Below are 12,058 nucleotides of genomic sequence, written 5' to 3'. Positions count from 1 at the left end.
TGCTTAAGCTTTGTACACAGTCAGACCTGAACAACCGTATTACATCCAAAGTGAATATCTGGTGTTTATGCATTAAAAACAAGTTTATCAAAAACAGGATGTATGATTTAGTCGTAGCAGCCAGAATGTTAATGCAAATTCCGTACAAAAGCGTATACACTCCTCATTATTACTTTACCTAACTGACTTTTCTGGCTAGCCAATTATTGTTAGAATTGACAACCCTGCAAAGACAAATTAAACGGTTGCTATACTCTATATATTTGAACAAGGGTTCAAATATTTCAAAATCTGAGGACTAACAATGCTTTATCCTTCAACTATAATTTAACATGAATCAAACACAGCATTTTGTGCAGTTTAAGCTCTGTGGCATAAACGTAGTGCATTTTGTTAGCATTTGAATATGCTTCCATAGGTCATTGAATGCTGGGCGTGTACAAAAATCCCAAATTTTCAAAAATTGATTTTGAGAAAATGAGGCAGAACACCATCACAAATGTTTGATATGTTAAGAACAAATATCTAATCTTTCCAAAACAGTTAGTTTCATGTTGGTAGATGCCAAAAATAGCACAAAATGGGTTTTCATCCATTTTCAAATTTTAATATCTTCCAGACCATTCATCACATAGGGACAGTATACATAGGAAGGTCTGTGTATAATATCAAGTCTCTAGCTTTAACATTGAGCTTTCCACAGGCCTTCAAAGATGCTGCCACAGAGCGTAGAGTACAATTTTCGAGCAAATTCAAGCACCCCGAATACTATGATATACCCAAGCCACACCCTTGGAAGTCCATATTCTTCAAGTAATGGTAGCAGATTTTAAGCCTAGAAAGTTTGAAGGAGCTAGCTTAAATACTTTTGTAGTTAAAATGGCTCTTCAGAAAACGCTGCTTAAAAAGAGTCTGAAAATGGACATAACTTAGTTGCTAAAACATTTTTTTGTGTCAAAACTATTGGGAGTAGAGAGCTAATATTTAGGACTAAACCTATTAAGAAGTGTATGAACAACCTTGAATTTTTTCAGCCAAATCTGAGACGGTCGAGCGGGAGCCTTTCGTACACTTGACATGGAATGACTCACATATCTTGACTGAAAGGTCAATTGCTTTCTATCATATGACATTACCACTGATTCCCATTTTAAGGGTATGTGAATGAATGTAAAGATCGACAGACACAGGTAAACTCTACGGTACACTATATCAGGAGTGCTGGTCAAATATGGTCAGCTACAGAGATATAGCCAAAAGATCCAGCTAAATGTGCTTGTCTGTGCTAAAGACTGCATTTCTGAGTATGTTTTGATTAGTTCAGACTTATAGTGGATCAAAGTCCATGTGTAAAGCAGATACTGACTATGACAAGATAATTAAAACACCAGAGGTCACAGGGTCAGCTGTTTTTGTTAGCATCAGTATTCCTGCAAATATGATATTCATTCAACCTTTAAATACAGTAGTGATATATATCAAAAGGGGGTTGATTTTTAAACTGTACAGTTACATGATACACAACTGTATGTGTGTGTGTGTGTGTGTGTGTGTGTGTGTGTGTGTGTGTGTGTGTGTGTGTGCGTGTGAGCGTGTGTGTGTGTGTGTGTGTGTGTGTGTGTGCGTGTTACCTTCTGCTGCTCTCTTGAAGAACACCTTGCAGCTGCCACAAGTGAGAGCTCCGTAATGGCATCCAGACGCCTCGTCGGAGCAAATGAGACAGGTACGGTTGGGCGGGAAAAAAAACTCCATGGGAAACATGTGCTCGCGCCCTCCATCAAACCTTCACACACACACACACACACACACACACACACACACACACACACAAACACAAAGTAGCAAAGATTAAGATATTCAAACAGGCACTGCAATCGGAATTGAAATGATATCTGCTTACTAGAAAGAAAACAAATTACTCCTTAAAATTCCTTACATCAGTAATTGCTATGTAAACATCAATGGTGTGCAATACAAATACAATAAATGTATATTCTAATACTGTTCTGGGAGTGCATATCAAACTTATTGTAAACTCTTAAGTTAACATTGTATTTGATAAGATCCAATCCCCAAAGCTTTAATTGAGTATGTTCATAGTTCATCGCTAATACAAACAAAACCATTGTTGTGTTTGCTGCGGTGTCTGTTTGCTCTAGCATGTGTGTGTGATGTCATTTAGTCACTCGTCGTAATCTATTTTGTCATATGGCATCAGCTATGGACTTGGGATTCTCGAAAACTGGAGAGATGCTTATTTGGGGTTGGATTTGGGAGAAAGAAATCGGAAACTAATATATCTCAGTGGTTGTGATGGAGGCACAGACTTCATGTCTAAAGCCTACAACCTATTCTTAAGCAACAACGTCATGTATATTTTCGACATATTTATGTATCTGTCAAAAAAAAAAAATGACTCCCTGTACAGGAGGGATGGCGTGTATTTTTCAGTATTTGACAGGGGGTGTTTGTAAATTGTAGTAAATTGAATTCTACTAATTCAAAAATCAATAACCACGTAATAATCTGGATGAGGCCCTGCTTGATAGTACTTGGGCAGAGGGTAAGACATCCAAACACTACGTAAGGTATGTCTCGTAAGTGAAATGTTCCTCTTCTAAAAATACACTCAGTGAAATTGAACCCACAGACTAATAACAAGCATACAAACACAAGCACACAAATACACAAACACACAAACAAATACAACAACTGATGACTGAAGTACTTCTATGCACATGGTTCCAGGTTCCATGAAATGATAAACACCTTTATCTCTCTAAAGTGAAAAAGAACAGGGCAGGAGAGGAAAGAAGGGGAGATGAGAATGAGAGAAAGTGAGTGAAGAGAAAGGAAGTGAAGATGGCACAAGCTGAGCAAAGGAGAAATGAGAAGGAAAAAGACAGAGGAAAGGTCAGAGGTGGAGGGAAAGAGAGAGAAGGCAGGAGAGGAGTGAAGAACACAAAAAGAGAGGAGAGGAGTCGGACAGAAGGTTGAGGAACGAGTAAATAGTAGATCAGCAGAGATGAGTGGGGGTTCATTAGGGCAAGAGACCATCCATGACAGTGAGAAATCAAGGTCAGAGGGAATGTGCGTGTGTGTGTGTGTGTGTGTGTGTGTGTGTGTGTGGGTGTGTGGGTGTGGGTGGGTGTGTGTGTGTGTGTGTGTGTGTGTGTGTGTGTGTGTGTGTGTGTGTGTGTGTGTGCATGGGTGTGTGTGTGTGTGAGAGTGTGTGTGCGAAGGATGAAGAAAAGGGAGAGACACTTTGTGCAGACATAACGATTAATCAAGGACATTCAACTTTAAAAGTCAAGGATGAGGAAAAGATAAGGTCAAAACTTTACCAAGCATAACACACTGGCCATTTCTACACCTCACTGACAATTCTATTTTCCCTTCAACATCACTAGTTTCCCGTCATCTCTCTGGGTTTAGATTTCAGTCTATCTCTGTAACACATATGTTCAATGTCAACCCATTTCCTCTTTGTCACTTGCATGGGCATAAAGGCAATCACTGTCACACTAGCCCTCAATATCTGTTTTATCCTCACCCAAGAGCTTTCCAGATATTGTTCAAATATGAGATGAGTTAAAAAAAACGTGGACAAAGGTCCAGACAAACATACACAATTAGGCTCTCTCTCTCCCTCCGTCTCTCTCACACACACTCACAAAAAAACCATCATTCTATCTTCTTCAATTACTCATCATTACCTACAATTAATAATTGCCCTTGAACTTTATATTTAATGGCTCCTTTATCCTTGCACTGATGCACTGAACGCAGGTGTTACCCCTAATTAAAGGGATGCACTGTGAAATCCAGTGCAGGAGAGAAGCACATACAAATACAGATGCTGTACAGATTGTTCTGTCAGGGGATTCATCATGCCTTGCCATGGGACACAACTAATTAACTCATTAACACTTTATTTATTTAGAGGTTGTTTATGTTGCTGTTCCATGCACATATTAGAGGGAGAAATTATCTGATTAGTCAACAATGAAGTCAGGGGAATATTCTTTGTTGACCTGGTTTATTAAACGCCGTTCAGAAAGAGGTTTCTGGTTGCCACTGTTGAGGCTCATTAAAGGTTGGGTAGGCAATGTATTTCAGAAGCATTTTTGTTATATTTCTTGAAATTCTCTTTACATCCTGACAGCATAGAATGAAATGAAATGCTCTGATAATTACAAGGAAAAAATCCATCATCTGTGCCAGTCGCAGGCCTGTAAAAAGCCTGTCCAATCATTTTGTTCAGCCTGAATGAAATTAATGGATGGCCTACCTGCCAGTGCACTCATTGCACGTGGCCGGAATCTCCCACTTGGCTAGGCAGACATATTGCTAAAGGCTATGACCAAAAAGAGGTTGGATAAAGCCAGAGGTCAAACCAGAATCAATATCGGCATGGCTTTTCAACGATAATGATACATTTGATTTCCATAGCACCTTTCTTTCACCTTTCACCCAAAGTGCTTTACAGAATGCAAACAGAAAAGACAGGTATTGGGAAACTGAGAGCAGACTGTTCCAGTAAGCCGTGCTGTGCTCTTAGCAGTCGCCGTGGACAAGCACCATGTAGAGAACATTTGGAAGGTCTCAGTGTAGGGATCCGGTAACCCGCTGGAGGGTGTGACCAGAGCCGAATAGCGCCTCCGGTGGAGTATCCCCGCATCCCAGCAGACGTCAAGAACCGTTGCTGAGGGTGGCAATGGTAGTGAAGAAGCACATGGTTCAAGGGCTGTGTACCAAAAGGCCTCCATAGATAACAAACACAAACTTCGCCACAGTCTGATATGTGGGTAACGGGAGTTGCGCAGCCACAGCCACCCTCAGTCTGGTTGACAGTCGACCGACCACTCATCCACAGAAGTCCATGGGCAGCAACGGAGGTAAGGAGAAAGGGTCCAGAAGCCAAGCTTGACAGTTCAGTAAAAGCACCAACCTCAGGGACAGGAAGCCATGCTGTTGTGGGTTTTAATGGTGTGGCATTTATCATAACAAGCTAACATTAGAACCTAGCTCTTCAACCAAAAGCAGCATTAACAGGTCAGCAGATCAAAGTGGTGACAACTAAGAAGGTTGAAGGGCCTGAAAAGTGAAACCAGTATTTCGGTTGGACAGGTAATTTATCTGTTTTGTTTTGGGAAATTTGTTATCTTCCTGAACTATGTAGCAAGCATACTTATATAGCTACCTTGTGTATTAGCCCATAAGTAACATAAGCTACATGGTGTAAGATAGTAGACTATGTAGCTATGTTTACACATACCTTGTATGTAATCTATCTGTGCAACGTCATACTGAGTTGGCAACTTTCAAGGCTGACTTGCCGTGAGAATCTGTGTTGGAGTTTCAGAGTTGGCCACCATGCGTTATATCGTTGTGGGTGTCTGCATTGTAGTGAGCAAGTGTCATTTTAGGGTATTTATGTTATGTTTTGTATGCTTTGAACGGGACATTTTACAAATGTGATGATGTAGCTTATTTGTGTGTTTTTGTGAATGAGACACGAGGTAACTGGATACGTTTAGTGATGACAACGATTTGCTGCGCTCCTCTCCCCAACGGCGAACGTTTTCTCTCATTAACTCTCTTATCTCTAATCTTAACAGTCACGTGTATTCCAAAGATCCAAAATCCATGGTAGGTCTTTAATGAACATGACTGCTGGAGATACTGTACATTTGTGTAAGAACAAAAAATGTACTTCTGCCACTAAAACAGCATCAAACCACAGAGAACATCCTCCTTTCTTTGTACACACTGTGGTACACTGAAAACACAGGGAGAAAGGGAGAGAGAGAGGGAGAGAGAGAGAGGGAGAGGGAGAGGGAGAGGGAGAGGGAGAGAGTGATAGAGACGGGATAATATTGATGATGAAGATTATGATGATCAAACTATGCAGTAGTAGTTTAAAGTTGTGTGTTACCGTTAATGCTTCATTTAAAATGAATATGTGTGTTTGTCCAGCCAATAAAGTGTAGTTGAAAAGTATTTATTTATAATTGAGAAGTAAATTTGAAAAGAGTGGGAGCAAGGTTAACATGTTTTATTGCAAGCTGGAAACAACCTCATTATATGGTATTTGCATTTAAACTTTTAAGTGAATATGCAGGACTAGCACTGAGAGGTGTCAAGTCATCAATGTCTGTGTGTGTGTGTGTGTGTGTGTGTGTGTGCGTGTGCGTGTGCGTGTGCGTGTGCGTGTGCGTGTGCGTGCGTGTGCGAGTGTGTGTGTGTGTGTGTGTGTGTGCGTGTGCGTGAGAGAGAGAGAGGTGAGAAGTTGTGAGGTGAGAGCTGAATTTGAATCCCATTTAGCCACTGTGACAGCCCTCAGGTGTTAGGGGTTTAATTGGCAGAGCAGGTGATTTTAATGAGTAAACAAGCAACCAAACTACCAAGTCTCAGCCGACTGACCATTAGTGAGGACCCCTCCACACTAGAACATTAAGACTTACAGTGTGTTTAATAACCAATTAAAAATACATTCATTCAAAACATCTTTCCTTGGCATGCATGATATGTGTGTGCATGGGGGGTGTTAGTGTGTGTAAGTTGCACATGATAAGATTTTAAAAACAGCATAATGAGCGGCAGGGGGGACTAAATGGGTCAGCAGGGAGTGGACTCTGAGAAGGGACCCTTGCTTAGAGGGCATGTCCCCAGCAAGGGACACCGCCAGCCAGCATTATTAGACTGCTCTGCCATGGCCCTCTGATGTTACACCACAGAGATGTACAGTACTGAAGGGAGCCTTTGCCCCTGACAGAGACTACATTTACACAGCAATGCCATCATCAACATCTTTCTTATTTCTCATTGATTTATTTATTTTCTTGCTAGGTTTGTGTGTGAATCTCTCTCCTTCCAGTTCTCTATCTCTCAACGCCCAGTACAAGTATTAGTTGGCCAGGAATAAATTAATGAAATGAAAATATCCTGATGCATGTGAATGTACTGTATGCATGAATATAAATATACATAAATATCTACATCCATATTTGTGTGTGTGTGTGTGTGTGTGTGTGTGTGTGTGTGTGTGTGTGTGTGTGTGTGTGTGTGTGTGTGTGTGTGTGTGTGTGTGTGTGTGTGTAAATGTTTTCTGGAATAAGACGCAGTGGGTTTGGAATAGTGGTATAACAGTGATGCATGCTAAGCAGGATTTAGTCCCTGGCATGCATTAGGATATCAGATTGTGTAGAAACCTCAAACCACGCCGAAAGAGTTCAATCATAACCAGCATCTTGGGCTATAGGCCATAGGCCATCCATCGTCACTTTACTTTGTTTTCCTCTCCATCTTTCATAAGCACAGACACATGCTGCACATGACCTACCCCCAGCCTACACACTCACACACACACACAGTATTTAACTGTACCAAAGTGGATGTGTCATGCTGTGGTTAAATTATCAACTTTAAAACAATGTTTTATACTATTAATCATTACAGCATCCTCCTCCTCTATTGCGAGTGACACAAAAAATGTCCAAACAGGAGGGTTAAGTATTTAGGTTTTTTTTTTTATCCCCACTGTTTCAAGCTAAAGGTATGTTCAACAGCACAGGCTTTCACACTGTCTCGCCCTCTTTTGTACGCTTGTACTTTTGTTCTGTGTTTTGTACACACACACACGCACTGAAACTCACTCAGAGAAAATTGTAAGATTTTCAGAGGTTGGATTAAGGCGAGAAATTATTATTGCAGATCTTCTGGGGCCATAGCTTTGTCACAGAATACCCAGCAGTGAAACAGGTAGAGGAGAGTTTGCCTAGAAAACAAACGAGTGTGCATTTTAGTGTGTCTGTGTGAGTAAGGGGAAGTTTTGATATCTACACAGGAAGAAGAATAACAATCACACCGCTCTACTCTACTGTTATGTGGCGAACAATAAGGGCCAAGAGACAAGAACAGCAGGGCCAGCAGGGGAAAAAAAACACCATAACAGCAACAGGACTTCCCCGCAGTGTGACTATTCAGAATTACAGTCATTGCAGTACAATAGAGGGAGAGGCCAATGGGTCTACAAGAAAATCTTGTCAACATACAATCATATTGTCCACAGTACAAAACTTGATATACCAACAGATTTCCTGCAATCGATGTAATATCCTATGTAACACAACAATCAGCATCAATTTATTCACCCGAGGAGATTTATAGCAGAGCCATTCCAAAAGAAAGAATTGGCCTCACAGTAGCAATGTCTTTGAAGCTTGTGTGTAGTTTGGAATATGATGCTCATCAGCATCGGCATATTTTTCATGATACAAAATTTGATATCCCACCAAAACAGATATCCTGCAATCTATGTTACACCCTATGTAATATTCGTACAAACACCATAATCAGCATCAATTCAGGTTGTTTCAAACAACAGAAATAGCCTCAATTTCTGTCAAGATTGTGTGCAGTTTGGAATGTGAGGCTAATATTTTTATATTTTTATGCCAATACACATGACCTCACTGTTCTCAAAAGAGTAGCTCTGCAATAATCTGCAGTATTACTGCCAATATTCATATTTCACAAACTGTTTAAGTATTATATGAAACATCATTCAACTGCAACGCAACTAATAAAGCTCAGAGGTCGAAGAATTTTAGTATATGGTAGGAGAAAGCATTAGTGAGGCTCCAATTAAATAATAAAATAATGATCTAACATCGAACTATCTCTGACATTGACTATGACTCAATACATAAGAATAAAAAAATGTGACTGTTCGATAGTTCAGAAATAGATCCTTATTGGTTTCAAATAAAAAGGAAATGGTTCTGTAGGCTACTAAAGCACACATTTGTCACAATGAGACAATGTTTCATTTTTGCAATATAAAGCACGTTTGTATGATTCCAGTGTTTCCTCGGTGCATTTGCAAACCCAGAACTGTTTTTGGCTTTCAATGTTATAAGACTGAACTGGTGTAACCATGTACATACACCTGTTGCCGCCATTAAAAATGTGGATTTTGTTGTCAGAAATAAAAATATTCTGCACCTACCATAATATTGCCATTCTAAATGTAAAGTGTTTTCCCAGTATTGGTGAACACCGTTGGTATCTTGTGACTTTGTTTCAGATATTCACCATGCATTTATTTACATATTTCATCCCACTCAACTAAACTCAACAAGAGCTATGAAAGAGGCCAATTACATTCAAAAAAATGTCAGGGGGGTATGGGTAGTGGAACACTCCGTCATGGCCCATTACATCACTTGTTGAATTCTAAGTGTAGTGGATTTTTTGAAGGTTGGTATATTTTTATTATATTGGAAAAACTACTTGAAGTTTGACGCGAACTCATTTTGAAGTCATATGCAAGATGGTTGTTTTCTTGTGCGTCATTTGGATGAAAGCAGAGAGAGAAAATGCAGAAAAATGCTCTTTTTGATTTATTTCTTGGCAGGGATTTCAATCACTGACCTCACGGATTTCAGTCATGTTAGCATAACTGACAGGTAGGCCTATGTGACAAGGAACAAAATCTGCGACCGTTGAATGTAACGGCCAACATTGCCGTCTCTTTCCTGGCTGTCTCTTTTCAGGTTCACTGGTGTCTGTCTAGGCTAACGGTACTTTATCATATCTCACTTAATTGAAACTGTTAACAAGGAATTCATTATGTAGAAGTTTTCATTGAAAATGAGACCGTGATCTAAGTTCTGCTTACCTGCCGTCGGTGTATGATGACATGTCCAGCCACTGTCCAACTTCATTTTTCACGCATCCAGATGTTGGAAAAGACATACGGGACAGCATCCCACTCGCGTACCACTGTTCTGAAGTCGTCCTTTCTCGAGCCATCAGTCCACCACTAGCATAGTCATATGGTTTAGGTATGAAGGCGGGCTGTGCGCCAGAGCAATAAGGGTGCATGGTCTGTCGATAAGGTCCGTTCTCGGCATACCGGTACGGGTACCCCCATACTTCTGTGACTTCATCATTCGTTGCTTCGGACTTGATTTTCTTGTTGCAATGATTTGAGTAATATTTCTCCTCCGCTGTCTCTGCAACATCACTACGGTAGACTGAAGACTTGTTGACGGTATGGGGCGGGCTGCTCGCTGATTGTGCTGGCAGTGGTTTGGCGGAACTGAAGTTTGTCAAGTTGGTGGGCAACAGCTGGTCAAACTGATAACAAGGATTAGCCATGATCAGAGTTGAATCTTTAGTTAAGGCCGTGCATGTTGTGTTCAGCCCGAACTCTTCCGACTGACTCACACGAGGGGGTGTGAGGTCATGCAAGTTCTCCACTCCCCCTGTCAAATAGTTCACATTTGTAGGTCTACTTTTAAACATCCCGAGTATTTGATCGTCTCTCGCAGGATTTCTGTATTCTTTCATGGGTGCGCATACGGATCCACCTTCAGTCCCACTGTCCAGTAACGGCACCTCAAACAAGTTGCTTTCACTTTGGCCACTCGAGAACGTCGGTGCAGGGCTTCCCTGGTCGCTCACTTCGTTCGACTCCAAGGCCAACCCCAGTGAGACGGAGACAGCGTTGCACAGCTCTCTTGCGGTTTCTGAGATACTGGTGCTGGTAAAACCAGGAGAACTGTTTGCCAAATATGCGTCCCCGTCAGGACCTAACTTGTGTGTGTGACAAGGCGAAAATGGTGCACAGGAGTTGAGGTCTGTGTTAAATGACTGTGAATTAGATTGACAGGTAGCAAACTCCCTGCCGTCAGTTTCGCCAACGATATACGACCACTTTTTGTCTATGTCAGTTGGGTTTTTAGCAACATTAATACGACTCACCCCGACGTCGATAGTCCTATGAGCACTTCTCAGTTTCGCCGTAACTTCATAATTAGACACATACGCAGTCCCAGAGCATGTTCCTTCACGGGAAGACTGACTGTTCGTTTGGCGCATTTCCCGCGTGTGTATTTGTTGCAAGAAACTGCACTTTGCGCTTGAGAAGTCCAGTCTTTCAGAGACTACAGTGTTAGTCTGCCGGGCAACTTGCACGTTGTGGAAAAGGTTTGGATAAGATCCTCGAAAAACTGTATTAGGGGAGTCACAAACTCCTCCTAATCCTACCGGTATCTCCATAGTCAAAAGCAGCGCTAAATAGCGCAGCTATAGGCAGAAGGGTGCCAGAAAAAAACGTCACTCAGCAAGTTCATTAACAACGAGCGTTATTTCCATGCAGATGTCAGTCAGACAGTCTAGACATAGCCTAAAACAAATACATTTTGAACATGTGAAGTTATTACATTATGTTAGATAAACCAAATTGAAATAGGCCTTCATAATTAACCGCGCCCGGGCCACCTGTGTACTCCGTAGCCTACAATTCCGCTGAAGTGTTTTTTGTTGTTGTAGGCTATCCCTTTCAATGATGTCGTTGCCGGAGCGACAAACAGTTCTCAACTTAACTTGATCTATTGTCAGTTTCCTATAATTTTTTACAAAAAAAATGGAAAAAGAAAAGTTCCGTGGTGTTAAGTCTCTGGATGTGTTGTTCAGCGTACGGATCCCAACTGTGAAGTGTGATAAAGTTCAGCCAGGAACGAAGCTCAAGCCTGTGTCCTTGAGCGCTGTCACTGTCATACTAAGAGCTTGGCGTTCTGCCCCTTTAACTAAATATTGCATTCTTTGGATTTACGCCCGTAAGTCGGTCTAAATAACTTAAATATATTTGGTGGACCACCTTGCAAATATGAAATAAACATTAACTTACGTCATTCTTAAGATGCCTTATTAAGTAGAGAACCTGTAAGGCATGTGTTAGTTACATTCTTAAATTATTATCCAGCTTGTAAAACGAACGGTTATGGACAGCCTGTCTTTCTCACAATAGGTAATGTAATGGCGTCTGTCCGCCAGAGGGTTACGCTACATTGAGCAAATGTATGATTTGACTTCCATGGCTTCTTTGAATTTCATATCAGTTCCATTATATTTTTTGCCACGTGATATTTCAGTTCTATCTGATGGGCAAATGTTCAGACTTTGTTGCTATCTTTGTATGAATGCTCGACCTTCGACCAGCGACCATCTTATAAAATTGCACTTGTATTTACTCCATTGAATGTCT

The 12,058-nt window shown here is 41.0% G+C and overlaps 1 protein-coding gene across 1 annotated transcript in view; it reads right to left on the bottom strand.

Annotated features, from left to right (window-relative positions):
* The window catches only part of ar (androgen receptor), a 31,060-nt gene extending 19,737 nt beyond the window's left edge, over positions 1-11,323 (bottom strand). Inside the window, exons 1-2 of the mRNA XM_012822987.2 lie at positions 9,686-11,323; positions 1,632-1,783 (exon numbers count right to left, since the gene is read on the bottom strand). Coding sequence (XP_012678441.2) covers positions 1,632-1,783; positions 9,686-11,070 — 1,537 coding nt within the window. The 5' untranslated portion in view covers positions 11,071-11,323. The remainder of the gene's footprint in view (positions 1-1,631; positions 1,784-9,685) is intronic.
* Positions 11,324-12,058: the final 735 nt, after the last annotated feature.

The sequence above is a fragment of the Clupea harengus genome, chromosome 8 (genome assembly GCF_900700415.2).
Source record: "Clupea harengus chromosome 8, Ch_v2.0.2, whole genome shotgun sequence".
In the NCBI taxonomy this organism is placed as follows: Eukaryota; Metazoa; Chordata; class Actinopteri; order Clupeiformes; family Clupeidae; genus Clupea; species Clupea harengus.
Note: the sequence above shows the minus strand (reverse complement) of the source record. Positions and strands in the feature narration are given on the sequence as shown.